Consider the following 20,502-nt stretch of genomic DNA (forward strand, 5'->3'; position numbering starts at 1 on the left):
AAGTGACGAACTATAAGACCCCCAGACAAACATGTAAAAGGCATCCCACTCACCTTGACCAGGAACATGATGCTCACAGTGGTTTCACGACCCTCTGAGCAATATTTAGCAAGTTGACCATAACTCCAAAGTCCTTGCTGTTGATTGAACTTTTCTTTCCTGTTCATGGCGATGGAGGGCTGTTAAAAGGGAAATTTCACCAAGCTTTTTAAACATAGTCAAGTGAAGCAATTAATACCTCAGTTCGTGCTATATTGTCCAAGAAAACGGAGTTCTCCTGCTGGTGGAGCTGTGCCGGCAATGCCTAAATGTACCTGCATGCTTTGCGCGTGGGCCCTCTTGCCATTGACGTCAGCTGTATGTGAGGCATTTCAAATACTGGTATTGGCATCAGAACAAGTATTCATAACATTCTCTGCAGTCATATTTTGGGATGGCATCTTTGCTGTTGGACTATGCACACGTCAAATAGCAGCTCAGGTGCTGAAGAGCAACAAATTTTGCACTGGCAAGACTCCGATTTCTTTTCTTTTTTCATGAACTGAGGTATTTATTGCTGCAATTGATCACATTTACCATCAACACAAATTGGACATCCGCGTAAAATGTGGCCAAATTTCTGTTTAAGCTCTTTTCAAAGCTTCCATATGCTGTATATTACACACACGTTATAGGTGAACACAATTTCAGAGGAAACCATTAAAGGAAGCCTGTGGCAGAGGTCATGATCTTCTTGAAAAGCTATGCAGCTGTCAAACATGCAATTCCTCATGTGGGCTTACTGTGCCCTTGGTATGTGCAGTGCAGCTCTATTATGGTGAAAAAAGAATTAAAAATGCTGCCACCTATCTGGGGCCGGTTCACGGAGGCAAGAAGGGAAGTTCAAATGTCCCTCTCCCTAACAATGCTGTCCAGGTCCTCCTGGAGGTTCCCGCGGTATTCCCAAACCACATGTGATATATAATCTCTCCAGCACGTTCAGGGTCCTATCAGCTGAACGTGCCAGAAAACCCAGCCCAGCCATGCTATGAAGGAAATTAATTTTAGAACAATTTTAAAAACAAATGATAATAAAAGCCTCTCAATACAGAGGTTCAGGCCAAGGGGCTCCACTAACCCCTTGGGTCTCTGCGCTTGTGCCTGATCGATTCGTGAGATAATCTATTCGTGCTTTAATGGTTAGTTTAAATTTGATCACATTCAACTCTTCTGTTGCTCTAAATCCTGATTTCATAGCTGGCTGTCAGTAGCAGAATATTTGAAATGATGAATTCAAAAACGTGTAATAGCTAATACTGCTGACATGCGGCACCACGAACGAACGAATACCGAGGAAAAACCGACTGGGCTACTTTACCAACCCACTGACAATGATTTCATTATGGTGTATTGAGGGCTGAGCAAAAACAGATTACATGAAGACGAAGGGGCTTCAGTGAACTGATTTTGTAAAATATAATCAGTAAATCTAAAATAAACCTGTCTTTGCCAATCTTTTCTTTATGCGTGCACATCATTGTTTCATTGTCTTGAAATATAATTTCTTGTCAGACTGTGGTCAATGTGGTCTCATACTTTTGCACTTCAAGCGCAAACCCCCCCCCCACCACAATGTGATGGCTATTTACATCACTTTCAATGTTTTAAAATACAACCATAAACCTTAACTAACATGTCATGGACAAAGAACAACTTAGTGAGCAGGATCAGGTCACATTACTCGGGGGAGGAAGCAAGAGCCTCCCTTCCTCTTTTTTATTCTACGTAAATCATGTAAAACCAAGGACATCACAAGGGACTACTCCCTGTCAGACGCTTTGCTTTCAATATCTTTACAGTGGAGATAAAAATAGGTCAGATCTAGGTTAAAGACCCACTCTTCTTCATTGACAGCTGGCATAATGAACCACTTATGCAAGTGGCTAAAGTGACAACCCCCCCCTAGTGTTTCTAAGTGGTATAACTGTTTGCCCACTGTAGCTTTCTCAGTTTGAACTAGAAACCCTAATCTCAATAATATGATATAGGCGGTGTAATGGGAAATTGCTGTATATGCTGACTGTGCCTTCGTCATGTGATAGAAGAGTACCAACTGTATGTAACTACAAGTTCCTCCTCATTCCTACTCCACCTGTACTCATAAGAGAAGCTGTTTTGATATACGTCATGATGTTTCACCCCACGCACTGTGTGCTATAAATATTGTGCGTGTGAAACTCTCTGCAGCGCACACTTCTACAGAGACTGCTGTCTTGTACAAGAATAAAATACTTTGATGCTCTCAGTCTCACAGACAGCAGATTAAAACATCCAGTAGTATTAATCGGTAGGTCACTTGTGTTGCTAGCTGTTCAAGTAGAAAGGAGCCAACTGAATGTCGTGTTTGGAACCAGAGGTCTCTCCATCAAGCGAACGCCACTATCCTGTACCTGCTTCAGGTCCGTGGAATGGTTGATGCATTTCCTTTGGGCCATAAAACAAGCCTCCATTTTCCTGAGAGGTCGTGCCCTTTGACAGACAGAATTGCATGGTGAAAACGAAGCTTATTGGGGACCAATCTTAATGGTCATGGTGTCATTTCTCTATAGCCATTACACTGCCCAATCAACATTTACTTCACAACGATGAGTTAAAACAAAAAAGTTGTCTCCCTCTACTTTATTATTGACGTCTGAAGCAATTAAGACACTTGACATTCATGTTTTAAGAAGCTTTGAAATTAAACCTTTTGCTGCGTTAGTCAACATGGCTACACCTGGCACCACGTCCTGTGAGCTTAAGATGACACGTAAAAATAACCACCCTCTGCTCGAACATGGGGCTGTGTGGCATGCCCGGGTTGTGACAGATGTCTGAGCGGTCCCCCCTCCCTCCTCCCCGATGACCACGTCAATCTAAGTCAAGCAACAATATTGTGGCATCGTACGAGGTGACATCTCGCTCCTGACTTGTCTGTGTGCCAACAGCTCCGATGGAACAATCGTCCCGCAGGACACAGTAGATAAAGGTCTTCTATAATAAGACTACACAAGCAAGTGTTGCTGTCAGAAGGACACGGCTGTGACTTCTTCCTGTGTCCTTTGTTTGAAGGCCAAGTTTGTTGATGAGGTTCAGATTGACAATTCTAAGTATGCAGAACAGGATAGTGAGTGTAGGGCAACTTAATATTGGATTAATGCAGCAATTTGCCAGTATTTGAGTAAGCCATCTCTAACAACGCCTTGACCTTGAAATTAAACGTTTCTTTCTTTGCATATTACTTTCATTGTCATTTGAAAATTACTCTGGTCTAGGTCTTATGTTTTCCTAATTTTGCTCTTCCACCAAGTAAAAATTTTAGGACAAACTTCCTTCATGAGGTTCCTTTGCTTAGTCTGGACTGAGTGGGGAGTTTTAACTCTTAATGATGGTTTTAATACTATTTCAGAAGAAGTCCTACAAATCTTTTGGCACAACGGAGACCAAAGTGAAATGCATGCACATCAGGTAGGGATGTAAAGAATTATCTGAGTACTTTCCCATTAAAACTTTGAATTTGCTGCAGAATAGAATGGGAAAAGATTCAATGTTAACGCCCCCATGAATGTTTCTATATTTTAGAATTAAAGACAAAGTGACATAGCGGCTAATAAATGCACACATTTTAAGTCTAGCTATTGTTGGGTCTGGACTGGCTGCACCATCCAAAGTTCTGTGTAGGTGTGACTGTCGACGCAACTTCCTCTCCAAAGAGGTGTAAAATACGTTGATACAGAAGGGAACAAACTTGGAGCAGAGGAACAATTTGGCTTCTGGTATCATTAAGAACACAGTTATTAAAGTGACTTTTGTTTTTGTTCTAGATCTGACTGAACACGAATGTCATTTGCTTCAAGTGATTTTCCACATCTCACTTTCTTCATTGCTATTGGTGAAACTGGTCAAACTCACAGTGCAGGACTTGATAGATGGTGTCTCAGTGGAACGATCAGAAGATGGATGTAGTGACACCTGCTGGTCATCTGGGCCTATAACAACGCACCAAATAAGGTCAACATGATAGACATATTCAGCGAACTCATTTTCCCAGGATGACTTACACTTTATGTCACATTCCCACATCTTTATCATTGCAACCAACTCAGTACGAGACGGTGAAAAAGTCAGAAAGCGGAGTGATAGTGCTGTGTGCACGGATCCCTTCCATGGTTTTACAGAATGCTGAAAATTTAGTAGCACAGTCATGTTGTTCAGAAATTCAGAGAGCCATTGTGAGGAGACTGGTTTGAGTTGTTACGATTTCCTACCTGCAGCAGGTGGGAGTCAGGATCTTGCTCAAGGGTTCATTTCCTTAGTGGATAAAACTGTGGTGGTTTTCACAGCTCAGCTCTGCTCTATCCTCTAAAACAGACCTGCATAACTTTATATGAGGCAGCCACTAATGCGTATTCATCTGTAGTCTACTGATTTCTGTTTTGATAGACTAATATCTAGAAGACATACATGATAAAACACGATACTTTACGTAAAATAACCATTTCAATTATGTTTTTTATACTGATTAGTTGAGGTGTGAAGGTAGAGCTACTTTTTCAGGGGGCAAAATGCAGATACAAAAATGGTTTGCGATTTCAGAAAACATCCCAGACTGCACATGCTGTACACACGCGTACACAATTTATTTTCAACACATTTAACTTTTAAATACTAAATGACAAAACTATCATGGTTTGAGGTGGAATTAAAGGCCGATTCAATACTTGAACACAGAGAGCTGCTGCTGCTCTGACTTTTGTGAGTAAAGACCACGAACAGTAAATAAAGACGGATGACCCCGCTTCCTCCCACTGTACAAATATGCCATCTTGCACTGGTGACGTCATCTGGAGCCAGAGTCTGAGCTGTAGTGATTGGAGCTGGAGCCGCGATCACTACTGCACGGACCTTGGCTCCAAATCCTCACGTTTTACCCAATCGCAGGTTAGAGTTGGGGCGATCTAGATGTTTTGGCTTCACCTTAAGGGAGCTACGCCGTCGCTCATCTTTATGTACAATCTGTGTTTAAAACATTCAAGAATGCTCAACATCGGGCCGCGCCCTCATCAGTGATGTTACAGCAGCTGTTTTGACTTTACCCTGGTGGCATTTGCATCCCAAACAAGTGCAATGTCCCGGGTTTGATTCCAGCTGGGGACATCTGTTGCGTGTCACCCCCCCCTCTGTGTGGACTCACCATTTAGCGGTTGATCGGTGCACAGAGCAAACTTTCAGACAGAAGAAAGAAGCACTGAAATCACAGCGTGTCCTGCATCACAGGGTTTCAGGGAGGGAGAATTTCACGGGTAAATTAACATTCATCAAGTATTACACTTAAGCACTTTGTTCTCTCAGGATGTCTAACCAGAGAAGTAAGCTTCTAAAAGCTCGAGGAACCGCTTACTCTTCCGGCCAATACATTGGGGTCTGGAATACGACATGCAATGCTTTGGATTTGTTGTATTCTAAGTTCTCGGACAAAAACAAAACAGTCACTGTGAATTTTAACTCCTTCCATCACTTGTGCAGTCAAAGTCAGTCTTTGAAGGACCATCTCTATTCCTCCCAGGCCTCACAAAGGGAGGGGAGGAATTTCAGTGCTGGAAGTCATGTGGGTCCTGATGATGTTGCTGCTCCAGGCCTGTTTGTGGGGTCTAGAGCCGTCCCTTCATACATGAGCTTTTTCTTCATGCCGTCCTGGATGATCCTCTGCTGCACACGAAGCCTAGCATTGTTCCACCTGCAGTAAAACCTGGACAGGGAGACATGGCGGGGTTTCTGTTACATGTAGGAGTAACTAGAGAAGGAAACCTCAGCAAATATTGATTACTGAATATATATAAAGGTTTCAAGTTCTTTTTCATGGTAGGTCTGGCCAAGAATGCAAGTGTCAGTTCTGATCAGCAAGTGAAGGACACACAAGAAAAGGATGGCGCGTCAGCCAACATAAAGACTCACCAGGACCCGAGTGTGGTGAGCATAAAGCCTGCAAGTCCAATGTCAAAAGACCTCTTCACCCGACCTGCGGAACACAGGAGAGACACTTTTCCTCACCACCAAACAACTTCAATCTGTCACGGCCAGAAGAAGGAGGCAACATTTTGTATGTGCTATCTATTCCCAAATGAACCTGTTTGCAAATGTTTGTATCTTTCTCTAAAGTGGCTTGGGGGCTAACTTGTTCAAGGCACAAAAATTTAATTCTGGAAATACAGAGCCTTGCAAAAGTTCAGACATAGGCCACCAAGAGTTTTTGCAAAGCTTGATGTGTAACAAAATTATGTTGAATAAAATTTTCTTTGAGATCTGAGCATTTTCTTTAAATCCTACTTAGTTCACAGGTAGAGATTCTGCTGTGTCTGTTTCAAAGTTGCCCCTTAGTTTATCATATGAGGTACTTTCCCTCTCACATAAAGGAGCTGTTGTTATTAACTGTCCGGCTGATTCGCAAAATATCCTGTTTTGGCTGGACGGGTTCTTCAAGATTCTATGTGAGTGAATGAATCCAGCAAAAGTTGAGTGCCAAGTAAAACAATCACTAAATTAGCAAAGAGCAGAAACGCACAATAAGACTCACTTGTGGCCAGAAAGTGAAGCAGGCCGGCGGCTGCTGAGCCCCCAGCTCCATGCAGGATGGAGTCTCTGGCACACGGAGTGTTCTGGATATCCAGGATCCCCAGCAGCCTGAAACCCTGAAGGAAAAGCAGACAGGAAAGACCAAGAGACAGAAGTAGACCTTAAGAAAGAATGAACTGATACACCATCTGTAAATTCACACTTTGTTTTTTATGTGGCATATAATGTTTATCTTGTAAGTCCTATGTGACACTGTGTGTGTTAGTAGGAGTGTAAACTGTGTATATGCTGTCCAGAAAGCATCCAAGGTAATGTGTCTATCGAATGGAAATCAGTCCATGGTGTTTTAATGCACACAACAATGAGATATCCTGGAATTTTTGAAGCGTGACGCTTAATATATCCCCATAGTTAAGTACTATGATTCAAGATTTTGACTATTACTTAAATAGTCGTAAACTGTCTACAGTCTACAGTTTCTACACCAAGCAAAACTCATTCTGATAAAGTGAAAAAAAAAAAGTGTGTGGGTTGAGACATGGAGACAGATCATTGTTTGATTGAACATTTGGTGAATTGGTGAAAGCTTCTAACTAAAACTATCTATATATGTAAGCAAGTTTCGTTTTCTGGCACTATTTAGCCTTTAATTCTCACATTTTCGAAGGGGATCTGGTTCGACCACATTGCCTCTGATAACGGAGAGCTACTGACTAAATGAGCTTCTAATGTTATCGCTCGATTTAGTTGCGATACATGAATAAAGCTCACTGTAACTTGAGATACAGTTAAATTATGAGTGATTAAATACACGTACACATTAGTGGCACTGTTGCATTTACTACAGTTCTCTGTGTTTGCAGCTTTAGGTTTTAGATTATCTGAAAAAGTAACACTACTGTGTATGGCCATGACTAACTGGGAGACCTTTATGAAGCAGTTTCTGAATGGGAACCTCTTCTGGTGACCTTCTAAACTCTAAAGTCTGGAGGATATCGAGTCTCTTCGATATAAAAAAAAATTTCTCGACGCTCTTACCTTCTTCTTGGTCTCATCTTCTTCTCCTCCAGACATTTTCACTACACCTGTGTTTGTTTCTTTCAGCGAAGTTTGCATTCAGTTGTATCTTAAACCAGTCTGTCATGGAAAAGCCATTTTCGTAACCATATTTGCTTCTGCGCATGCGCTCTACCCACTAGCCGGGTACGTCCACTTTTAATCGCCGACTCGAAAAGAACAAATTGTTCTATAGTTCCGACACGGTGCTGTTACGCATATTTAATATATTGCACGTTCATGTGGGGTTATAAAGGTGCGTCTAAGATTTTCATGTCTAATCTTAAAATGTCATAAAAGTAATTTACATTATGTTTGCTAGATAGGAATGTACTGTTTGTGTATAACTGTACCGCCCCCCCCCCCCGCTATTCCTATTTCTATAGTTTATTCATTTATCTTTTAAAATTTGAATTATTTTATTAATTCATTCACTTTTTTATTAATTTTACGTTAAGACAGTTAGGTTTTTTAGTTATTTTATATTCTGAATATAGACCGCGGTTGGGCTGCTGTGTTATTTATCTATTTATTTATGCTTCTGTAACCAAAATTTCCACTCTGTCATCTACCAAGTTTTAAACTGATCCTGATGATAGATGTTGAAAAGAAGCAATTAATTAAATTGAAATCCCAAGGTTGAATCTCAGATGTCGGCTCTTTTATCCCAAACAACTAAATCAGCATGTCATCTTAACCCATTAAAAAAACACTTAATTGTCCAAACAACAGGATCAAAGTCATAAATGATCCATGTAGGGAGGAAGTCAGCATGTCACAGTGATCCCATAGTGATAAACCAGGCTTATTTCACTAGCAGCGACAGATCAGACAGATTTCCACAACAGTCTCCTCTAACAAATACAGAGTCTGTAGGATATATATTCAAACATTAGATTTAAACACTTGTAAATGCAATTCTTTAATCTATCTATCTATCTCACACCACAGACACATTATTTATCTGCATTACTATGAACTGTCACTTTGTACTGCTTTACAATGATTCTCTCTACTGAGGCCTTGTTGGTTGTGATTCCAGTCGTAAACTTTGCAGTTCAGCCCAAAAGCCTCCAAAACTGACATGTGAGTTTAAACCTTCCTCCTTTAAAACCCACCACGATCTACCATGGCCTTGGGCAAGGCCCCAAACCCACCGCTGTCCCCTCTAATACTATGTAATTCGGGCAGTTATTATGAGTGTAACAGGATGTAAATGTGATAAGGACCGGGATTAATCCCCTTGGTAAATAAAGGTCAAAACTGTACCACGTTCCTTCCTTTTAAATAAAAACAGGTGACCAGGGTTGACATCCAATATGAGCATGTTTCATCCTGGATACCAGACTCCTCTGTGCTGTATAAAGACTGAGCAGGACACCTGGCCTCAGCACACGGTCTGCAGACATCACAGAGGTAAGTCAGGCTCTTTAACACCTACAACCACTATGCCGTTTTTTTGAATTTATCTGTATGATATTATCATTTTGATTTCTTAATCTGACTACAGTGTTGCAGAATAATTTAAGTAAATATTATAAAGTGTGCTGCTAAATTGTACTTTTTACATTCCAGTGTTATGAATAGAAATGAACAGCAGAGGTCAGGAAATATTAATATTAGTACAGCTGACACCACTTTACAATAAGGTATAAGGTTTACAGTTTGCCACTAATGACTTTATTAATAGTTAATATATCATTGATTATTGCTTTTATGGTTAGATAGCCTGGTTGTGTCTTTTTAGTCTTTACAAGAGGCCATGAAGACTGCTGTTATCCATGTTGGTCATCATTTATTAGCTATTGGCTCAGATTCTTCCCAAAGGTCAGGCCTCAAACACTGCAGGCGCTAATTGATTAAGAGGCTCTTTCCTGATTAATTAAAGCAGAAAAGTGAAGGAAGATAGAAGATATAGACCAACCAAAAGGCACCCCATGTTTTCTCTACCCATAGAAAAATAACAGCTCGTTACTGCTACAACTAAAGCACAAGATATAAAACATTGTAACCCAGCTTGGAAAATACTTGCCATAGGCAGGATGATGTCTGTCAAAAATATATTAGATATGACTGACGTTTTCAATTTGTTAGACAGATTTAATTTGTTGCTAAATCCTGATTGAGAGAAGAGCATAAAAATAAAAATGAAAAACATAAATAAATAAAAACAGAACTAACAATTAACCACCTGAAAGTATCATGTACAGAAGAATCAACCACTTTCAGCCATCTGTGCCCTCTGAGAGATTTACAACCAGCACCATGACTCACAAGGTTTATCACTGAATAACTGCCTTCCTCCATGATGGCTCACTAGTGGGAACACCTTGTAAATCACCAGAATGACTAACTAAATAATTGATTAACCAACTAACTAACCCACTTCACCAGGATGATGGCTGTAGAGGTCAGCAGAATGATCTTCCCCTTGATGTTGAGTTTGTTTCTGGCAACCTCATCTTCTACTTGGCTCCCGGCTCCAGCAGGTAAATAAAGCAAACAGACAATTTTAATTATATTGATCTGAGTTTTTGTTTTCCACAAATCATTCCAAATTTTCTTTTTGATAATCTGGATGTTTGTGACACAGCATGCCTTTGTGATATACAGTATTTGTACTAAACTGTAGCATCTTCAATCCACCAGCGGCCTTCCAGCTGCCGCCCTGCCAGCTCATCAACCAGACAGTGTCTCTAGAGAAGGAGGGTTGTCCCAAGTGTCACCCAGTGGAAACTACCATCTGCAGTGGTCACTGCATCACCAAGGTATTGTGGGTAATTTGAAAAGGAGCGTCATAGCTGTCTTCCTTCAATGATTTGACTTCTCATATCATTTATATAAAGTGACACGATACTTATTCACATAGCACGACAAAACGGTATAATGTATGAAAAATCTATAATAAATATATGACTCAATAGGAATTTGCAAGTCTGAGGAACAAAACATGAAATTAAAAAAGGCAGTAAATAGATCAACAGATATAGGTAAAAAAAAAAAAAAAAAGTAAATACCAAACTGAAAAGCTTTACGTTAAAATGAATTCATGAATTCAGACACATGCTTATGTTCATAGAAACCACATTCTTCAAAGTAATCACAATCTCCTCTTTCTCTTCCAAGTATCACAGTAAGCCAGTGGCTTAATGGAACGTTGATGCAACCTAATGCAACTACAACCATTGCTCAGTTTAATCAATTTTAACGAAATTCAGTTCGGCTTTGTGGATCAATGGGTGTTTGACAGTGTTGCAGAGGCAGTCAGTTGGCAACTTGTGATAATAACAAAAACAAAAGTTGTGAACATGTATAATTTTACTGTACTGCAGAATGTAGTAAGAGAATAAAGACTCAAAGATAGTATTAACCCTGGAGAACCCAAGAACCCTTTTCTTCTTTGGAAAATTATGAACTATGCATTAAATGACTGCTATAAATTCACTGAACACCAACATATCCACTTTTTCAATTTTAACCCTTTATTCCCTAATTTAGGATTAGGGCCAAATTTGACCCATTGGGCTTTAGGCGTATCATTTCAAAGAATCACAATAACAAACACTGTCAGTGCAAACTATCTTAAACTTAGGAAAATAATCAGTTAACCACACAGCTACATTTAACAATGTTTTTTTTGCTTTATTTGTTGCATGTTAGAACTGGATTTCAAATGTACAAACACACTTTGGCCAATGGAAACAAGAACACGAGGCCAAAAAACTAACAGCATGGGTCTTTGCTTATCAAAAAATCTGTTCTGCTAGAGAGAGGAACTCACACTGGACATTGTGGTAGTCTTTGAAACAATTTCGTTTTTGTTGATGCAGAGAGGAACTGCACATTTTTCACAGTGCATTTCAGTTTTGAGGTCCTTGCACACAGCACATCGAGGGCAATTTACTTATTATATATTTATATATAAAATAAGTAATAAGTTGTTATATTATTATAGTTATTATAAGTATTAGTCTCTGGCCCTGTACTACCGAGGTAACTTAGTAAAATATATTATACAAATGAATTTATTTCAAGGCTTTAGCCAAATACAGGACTGTCACCATTCTCCATCTACAAAGTCACTCAAAGAACCAAAGGGTCATTTTTGACCCGACATTTTTTAACCCATACACCCAGAGGGTCATTTTTGGCCCATCGTTTTTTGAACTTGCTCAGAGTTGCTAATTTATCCAAAAAGAATAGAAAACGTACTTCTAGGCATTTTTGTATTGCTCTGTGCAAAAAATATATTGCAAAGTTTATCTGAGGCTAATATGAGGCTTCAGCAGTCTTTATTATTTATGTCATTATTAAATCTGGCTACTTGCTTCTTTATTTTACGTTAAATGTTTTGTTTTGGCCTTTGCATTCCTGTTTGATTAGGATTTTCTTGTGTCATTTAACTAGTCTTTAGGTAGCCTAGAGCGGTTGGTTCTGTGGCATCATCCTAAGTCAAAGACGAGAGTTCCCCACCCCTTATATGATGAGTAGGTTAGCAGAAACAAACTCAGAAATAAACTTACTTTGTTAATTTTGCTCCCCTCCAGGACCCTGTCATCAAGATACCATTCAGCAATGTTTATCAGAATGTGTGCACGTACCGAGACTTGTACTATAAGTCATTTGAGCTCCCTGACTGTCCTCCTGGTGTGGACCCGGTTGTCACCTACCCTGTGGCTTTGAGCTGCCAATGTGGCCGCTGTGCCATGGACACATCTGACTGCACCTTTGAGAGCCTGCAGCCCAACTTCTGCATGAATGACATATCTTTCTACTATTAGTCTCAAGCAGGAGACACTATAAAACTGTTGTAAATAAAAATGGTCTCATTTACCAGTGCAAAAGACTTACCTAAATACATACATAAGAGAAAAACCCTAATTTCTTGTAACTTCCATAAAGATGCAGACCGTTACCCACAGGGATTGTCAACTAAATGTTTACTGCCACAACCAGCCAGAACTAAATGTCACTCTGTGTGTTACATAACGCAATACGTCTAAGATCTAATCTGTCTTTGAGGACATGGTTTGACACTAGTCTTGCTTTAAAAATTGTAGAATTATGAGAGAAAAGTAACTCCACAGTGAAAATTGAGAAAAGACGTGCAGATGTCTCTTACAATGTGGTTAAATCAAATGAATACATTTTTAAGGACACTTATTCTACATGCCAGCTATTGTTTCATCACCATTGGAGCAATGCTTTTTGCCCTAATTATCAACTGCTTGACTAAAAATGGTGCACCTGCTAAAAACATGCAGTGTTTAGTGTCTCTTGAATTGAAAAGAACAGTGAAACTGTGTAAAGAACATTAACCACGTTAATCCACAAAATCTTTTGACACATTGTTATCTCTTCCCTCCACTTCTCTCAGCACAACAGCCACTCCCCCACCCAGAGAAAAAGGAAATGAATTTGACTTGTCAGCCCACAAACAGTCCACAATCTTCGTGTTAACGTGACTAATTCTCATGTTGTATCAAGGTCAATGATGTCAATACATCAGCATGTTCATATCTGCTGTTTTGCATTTAATCGGCATTCCAGGAATGAAGAATAATGAAACTTAACAGTGTTCAGAATCTGGACACAGATACCAAAGTACGTGGAAAGAAAAACAAGAAAAGAAAATTAACAGCTTTTTAGATTCAAGTGAAATTATCGTGTTAATATTCTAATCGATCACACTGGTCAGTGTCAAATTCATAATACTATCAATATCCCAACTCAAAGTACTAGAAAATAGTCATTCTGTACACACTTCTAACATTTAACATCACGAGTTAAATTAAAATGCATTGCACCATCAGGTTTGAGACTTGAAATCAGGCTAAAGAAGCATGTAGGTTTACACTCTTAGAACGCTATAATAAGTCATATTATATTTCACCACTTTGAAGTCGTTTTCATCATTGGAAACTCAACAATTAGAGTGCACTTAAATGAAGAAAGTCAAGGATTTCAAAATAAAGCCTTGTTGCCTAAAAGCTTTTACATCTAATTAAATGCAAATTTCCTGTGAGACCAGGCTGGGATGTCCAAGAATTATTTGCTGAGGAATAACAGTGACAATCAAGTGCTTTAATCTGTTTGTTTTTTTTAAATATAGCACCTGTGAATGTGACAATGTTGGAAATACGACACGAGAGTAAATAGTGTATCTGTTAAAAAATGCCCTGGTAACAGTAGGGTTGGGTTTTATGCTGAAAAAGATATTAGAGATTGGTCAACCAGTAGACATTGTCTTGAATATTGATTTGTCAGGTTTTTATTCAGTAAGTTAGTCAACGGCAGACATTTCATTTTTTTGTCTGTGAACAGACAGAAAGTATGCAGATTCATATAAAATTACTGTAACAAAGGATGTTATCACTATTACCAAGCACATAACAGCTGTTGCAAAATACCTGCCATGAACTACGTCATAAAAACCAGCATGTCTAGCACTAAAGTCATATCAATCAAACATAAACGAAGAATATGTAGCCTTGTTTCTTATTTGTACAAAAGAATGACATGTATAAGAGATCAAAAAAGAAAAATGTCTTAAAGTTATGTTAAGATACTCTCCCTGTGTTACAAGAGTCAAAATAAAGATAATGAGTGCAGTTAATCAAAAATAATATAAATTTGTTTCGATGATTAAAGTTAATCAAGTTAAAGCTAACAAACTACTAAAAATACATTTTATTCACAGCTGTTGAAGCTATCATAGTGAACCCAGGCAAATGTACCTTTTTTTTCAAATCAATCAATCAAATTAAGCCATAAACCCATGTGTCCCCTGACAGAGGTAACCGCTGGGATTCAAGAAACCCTAATTGGGAATTAATGTAATAGATGACAATATCTCCATTCATTCTATTGCCCACATCTCCCCTTCTGTTTCCCCCTTTTCCGTCCCTTTTCTCCTCCTGACTACGTACATGTTGTCATCATTCACACTGCTGAAATGCTGACATCATTGCTGTCCATTCTGCAGCAACAGAGAGACGCCAACAGCTTGTCTATGACCCCTTTCCTAATGAAAACATACAGAGCCAAGTCTGCAAGAGGACTCAGTTCAAGACACATGAACGACAGGCTAATGAAGATAATGTCTCTATCTGTCAGAAACGAAATGACTCTAGGTAGGAACAGCAGAGTGTAGATAAGCAGCACCAGGACCAAAATTCCCACAATTCGTCGTTTTTCATCAGAAGGGACACTGCTGGCAGACAGGGCTTTGAGGGTGCTGCCCAGAAAGAATATAAACAATGGGAGAGGAAGGAGGAGATAGACGGCCAATAGGATATTTAAATCAGTATAAGTAATCCAGAAATAGAAAGTGAGGAGAAAGACAAGAGGAAGGGCCCAGACCATGACACAGATAACCACAGTGATCATGATGGTTCTTCTGAAGCGGTACCATAGTGGGCAGGCGATGACCAAATACCTGTAATAAAACATGTGCACAGTTTATGAGGAGCCTCGGCATTATACAGTAAAACAATGGTCAAACAGAGAAGTGGCAACAGACATACTGAACAGTCAGATAGGTACCTTTCCAGGGCGATACACACCATGAAGCCAACACTGGCTCCCAGACTGAAATCATAAAAATAATTTACAATTCGAAGTATCTTCCAATCCATATGCTTCGTCACCTGAACAATCATGCAGCAGAGCTGAATGAGGTCAGAAATGAGGAGGTTGATGACGTAGATCGGAACAACGTAATCTTTTCTCACCTACAGGAAAATAGAAAAAGTGAACAAGCAGTTGTAAACATGTTGTGAACTCCTCCTCCTCCTCCTCCCAAACATGTCATCCTGCTCTGTCTAGCAATTGCAGTGAGAGACATTGATGCATTTTTTTGTTCAAGTCTCACTTGTGCTGTCAGAAATATCGGCTATGACACACTGACCAATCACTGTAATAACAAGAGTGAAGGGTTTACACAACAACAGTGATGCGAATACATGTAATGAAATTGAATTGACCGTTGAAGCTTAATATACACACATGCTGTCATGCCGAGGTGCAGTGGTCTGAATGTCAAGTTGTCAAAAACAAGCATTTTGATCGGTCAGAAGTGCACATATCAGTGGTGAAATGACAAATATAGACTTTGGTCCAAAAAATAAAAGCAAACTTCTGCAACTGATGTGAAAGTTTGCATAGACTACAGATTCGAAAAATATTTTTAATGCGTGAATTAACTGCACAAAAAAACCAACAAAAAACTCCATCTTAGTTAAGGTGACTATATAACTACTTTATGTTTTTCTTTAAGCTGCGACTAAATGGAGCAATTACCCTCAACAGTTCAAGAGAAGGCTGGAATGGAGCCACAGATTATTTTCATTAAATTATTTCTGTAAACCATCATTACAACACATCGTCCCAGTCCTCTGACACCTATCTCCCAAGGCAGAATGAAATAATTTACAAACAGACGCACTGTGCAGCAGACACATGGCACAGTCATAGTGTACATACCTGAATATAAACAGCATAGATGGCCAAAAGGGTCAAAGGAAGGCTGATACCAATGATTGTGCATTTCACCACATGCATAATTGATGTAACTTTTACATAATGGTTATACCAGAGGTAGTAATCATGGTATGTATAATCATTGTAGTCCGAGGTGGTGTTGCTATAATCATAGTAGTCTAAGATGATTTCGTCCTGTGAGGTGCTGTTAATGTAGAAATCCTTCATTCTTCAGAGTGACACCTGTTGTTTGAGAGATGAGGTTATAAGTATAAGTGTGTTGTATCCATCTGTCATTGTGCAGTGATATCACTGAAGCAGTGAGGTGGAAGTTCACACAAATACAGTTTCACTATAGTATACCCACAATCATATCAACATGCTGTGTCTTGTCAGCTTTTACCGTCATTCCTTACTGTTTGTTATCAATATTTAATCAAATGATAGTTTCAGATCATATAATCTGTTCAGGGGGCACAGGAATATCTTTACATGCTGACCTGAGGTTATTATTACAGTCACAGAACATCATCCATTTGTTTCAGTCATTTAATGCCATATTTAATATTCATTTACTTTGGTTTAGGATGTTTGGGATGTTGTTGAATGTCCCACTGATTTTAGATGAGGAGATTTAAATGACATGATCCACTTGATGAACCATTGGCTTTATCTATTTCTTTAATGTCATTTTACTTACTTACTTTATTTCATTCATTTTTTTGAATTTACCAGAATTTTAGCATGAAAATATTCCATGGAGTTTTGTTTCACGTAAACCCCATTTCTGTCTGTCCTCACGTCCTGTCTGTTTCTACTGCCTCCAGCTAATAAAGGCTAAAATGCACCCCAACAAACTCACACTGAACTTCACTTGCAATTCTGATCATTTAGAGGAAGAGTAAAAAGGGAAAAAGGAAAATAAAACATAATCTGCGGTTTGACTGCAGTATTTTGTATGCCTGTCCAAAGATGTCCATTTTACACAGTATGCATATTCGTTGTTTTGTATGTTTTTATCCATATAAGAAAATATTAATATCAGAATGTTTACCTGGTAAACTGCAAGACCGCACTTGAATGAGTTCCCTGCACCAGTGTCTGATGTTGTCTCCTCCACAAACAACTTGTGGTAAATATGGTGAATGACAACATGCTATATGCTCCTGATTATCGCCACCTCCTTTTCTTAAGAAAACAGAACATGCAGTAGGTTCCACCTCCTCTTCTCATAGTGAAAGAAAGAACAGAGAAGAAAGAACAAAAAAAAAAAGTGACATTAATGTGCATCAGCACAATATATAAATTATATATAACTACTTGAGCCCTCTGACATGATTGCCTCCTTTTACTGCAGCTAAACACTGAAGACTGCCTACCCTAAAAGCTGGACAGAAATCTGTCAAGTAGCTCACATCGTAACAGTCCATTTAACTTGTTTCTTTTCAGTTCTTTCTTTGTATGAGCAGACTTCCAATTACGACTGTATATTGTTGTAAATGGGCTTTATCCATCAGGTCAGCCAAACTTGAAGAGCTGATAAAATTCTATTACAGTAATAGCTAAATAGCCATGAGATCCACCATAAAATGTAACATGTCAGTATCAAAGGGAAGTTTGGTGCATGTCATCCACCTCCTAAAACACTAACCAGCAACATACAACTTCACCACAGAGGGTATTATGCTATGAACTGACTGAGAATTATGATTCATGCTTTTATTTCCCTAGAAAGATACAGTTAGGTTTTGTAATAAGTATAGTCAGCATGAGTGTGCGTTTGTGGTTGAGTGAGATGCTTGGTGTTAGGAGGAAATGTTAAAAAAACACCTGAGAAAGAGAACCAGGCATTGGTGCCTCTGACTACCATGATGAACTCATGGCCTCCAGCTACCTGCTGTGTCATAGAAATAGAACAAATAGAACAGATAAACGAACCAGAGGACCATCAGTCCTCAGCTACACATAAAAACATATGATCACTTTTTAAAATATAATACGATGGATAAGATTAAGGAAGTGGTTTCTAACACTTCTGACACCGTGCAGTAAAGCTGTGTGTTGTTGTGGCTCCTGGTTGTGTTTCACATGTTTGAGAGTTGTTCCACCAAAATTGAGATTCTCCCTCTAAAGTTCCCACCTGCTTTCATTGGAATTAAATGTTTGAGGCCCACAGAGGTAATATTATCCATTATTTCACAGCCCCTCAGATTATGTTTTGACCCTTTGGAGAGGCCCGACCCACGGGCTAGGAAACATTAAACTAGTTGGAGCAGCAACAACAAGCTGAGGTGTCAGTTCAAAAATGGGACAGTCTGCATCTCACTTTTTAAATAAAAATAAAACTTTGAATAAAACTTTACACGCAGAAGAAAAAAAAGAAAACGCTGCCAGACCACAAGGAGTACAATAACCTGTGTGAGTTCCCTATGCAAAGTGTGAAGTACTTTGCATCCAAATCTGATTCTAAAGAAAAGTAGGCAGGCATGAACATAGTGTGTTATTCACCTGTAACCTGTGTATAAAATAAAAATGTTTACAGCATGAGAGGTGATTGATTTTCTGTTTCCTGGAAATACAACATCGTCTTATCTACTAATAGTGTTTAGTAGAATAATAAACATTATGATTATAGAAAAATTGCTGATGATGTATGGACATATTCAGTAGATGTTATGCAAGGCCATTAGTGTCCAGCTATTTCAGTGATTTGAAATACAGGGCATTTTTCTGGAATGTTTATGCTGTCGGTGACCCACATTAATGCCGTCTCATTGTTGGGATGGAGGCTTTAATGTCTGATCAAGCCTTTTGTCCAACCACCCGCACGTTTCCTCGTTGCAATACAATCCTGCGAGTGATACAAGAGAAGTTAAGTGAACAGTGACACACTCATCATGTAACACTAATATACAACCAATTCAACTTGAATGTTATGACTAAGCCTGCTTTTCTAAGCAAAAGATGTTTTAGAAGGGCAAGCTTTTTGCAGTTTGCATGTTCATTTGCATCCACAGAACCACAACAATGGGTACCCTTCAGCCTATTGCTGAGCGTGGTTCAATTCCTGGTTCAACATGTCAAAGTCCTTAGGCAACACACTGAACTCCAAATTGCTCTTAAAGCTGTGAATGTGAGAGGTTAATCTCTGACAGATGAGCAGGTTGGCACCTTGCATGGTAACCTCATTCATCAGCTTTGTACAAGTACAAACAATTTACTATTTAATCTAGTGAATTACGGCTCACAGTATAGTTTATCCTTATAGTCTACTTATGCTTCTAAAGGGACAGAAATGTTGTACTTTGTGAAATTTGAAATTGAACTTCTGATAGAGTACACTGGTACCTTTAGTTAGTATATTTAATGCATAATAGATGAGAACAAAAATATTTTGTAACAACAAACCCTAATTGTAGTATTGTCATTTTTTTTTTTTACCTCAGCACAGGAGCAGTGGCAGATGGTGCATTTTTCTCCAGAGTGGCTAAATGAGAAATAAAGCGAAACTGAACTCGAAGCCCGGAACTTTGAAAAAGTTGAAAAACAAATATTTTATGGTACTATTTATAGCTAAATGGAGCTGAGATGAGCGTCTGTGTAATATATAATATATATATATATATACACACACACACACATATATATATATATATATATACATATACATATACACACACAATATAAATTGAGCTATATTGGCCATTATTGAAGGCTCTGTGTTGTTAGAAATGGCATTTTCAGGTGTTAATTAAATTATGATTTTACTGCTATTCCTTCCCTTGCCCATCACTAATCACGCACCCCCACTTTTAACTGTAACATGTGCCCATGCCATAGAATGTCAAAGATTAGACCATAGACCATAGATCCAGACCATAGAATACTGTACATACCATACATTGGCATACAACACCATAGAATACCATAGATTAACATACCATAGAATACATATCAAAGAGTACCGCACCATACCCATGGGCACCAAGTTATAGTTAAAAGTAGGGGTTTATAATCAGTGCTCTCTCCTCTCAGGGAGCAGTGACAACTGCTCCCATGCAATAACAGGATACCATGCAGACGAGGAATGTGTATAGTTGCATAGCAGACATAGAAGACAATACACTGTAGATAGCTGTAAGAGGACAAGGTTAAAGAGTGGTGAGAAACAATTATTTTCCCATCTATAAGTGAGCAGCTGCGAAGTGCCGTCACAGAAGAAATCAGAGAATGAACACATTAACCCTGGAGAACCCACGGGGTCAAATTTGGCCGCTGTTAATTGCTGCTACCCAAAATGAACAAACACAAAAAAAATTGTCAAATTTAATTTCAAAAACTCAGAGTGCCACTTCTGACCCCTGCATAGAGACA

The 20,502-nt window shown here is 38.9% G+C and overlaps 3 protein-coding genes across 3 annotated transcripts; 1 reads left to right on the top strand and 2 right to left on the bottom strand.

The window, feature by feature from the left end:
- Positions 1-4,651: 4,651 nt before the first annotated feature.
- Positions 4,652-7,756, bottom strand: cox20 (cytochrome c oxidase assembly factor COX20). The gene is made up of 4 exons (XM_070841094.1): positions 7,630-7,756; positions 6,593-6,707; positions 5,974-6,037; positions 4,652-5,767 (listed from the first exon to the last, which is right to left on the bottom strand). The coding sequence occupies exons 1-4, from the start codon at positions 7,705-7,707 to the stop codon at positions 5,623-5,625; spliced, it is 402 nt and encodes a 133-aa protein (XP_070697195.1). The 5' UTR covers positions 7,708-7,756; the 3' UTR covers positions 4,652-5,622.
- A 2,286-nt stretch (positions 7,757-10,042) lies between these two features.
- lhb (luteinizing hormone subunit beta) lies at positions 10,043-12,428 on the top strand. The gene is made up of 3 exons (XM_070840559.1): positions 10,043-10,136; positions 10,297-10,415; positions 12,195-12,428. Exons 1-3 carry the CDS (start codon positions 10,043-10,045, stop codon positions 12,426-12,428), a joined length of 447 nt encoding a protein of 148 aa, XP_070696660.1.
- Positions 12,429-14,567: 2,139 nt separating this feature from the next.
- On the bottom strand, positions 14,568-16,356 carry LOC139211308 (G-protein coupled receptor 4-like). The gene is made up of 3 exons (XM_070841599.1): positions 16,132-16,356; positions 15,193-15,380; positions 14,568-15,085 (listed from the first exon to the last, which is right to left on the bottom strand). The coding sequence occupies exons 1-3, from the start codon at positions 16,354-16,356 to the stop codon at positions 14,590-14,592; spliced, it is 909 nt and encodes a 302-aa protein (XP_070697700.1). The 3' UTR covers positions 14,568-14,589.
- Positions 16,357-20,502: the final 4,146 nt, after the last annotated feature.

The sequence above is a fragment of the Pempheris klunzingeri genome, chromosome 12 (assembly GCF_042242105.1).
Source record: "Pempheris klunzingeri isolate RE-2024b chromosome 12, fPemKlu1.hap1, whole genome shotgun sequence".
Classification (NCBI taxonomy): domain Eukaryota; kingdom Metazoa; phylum Chordata; class Actinopteri; order Acropomatiformes; family Pempheridae; genus Pempheris; species Pempheris klunzingeri.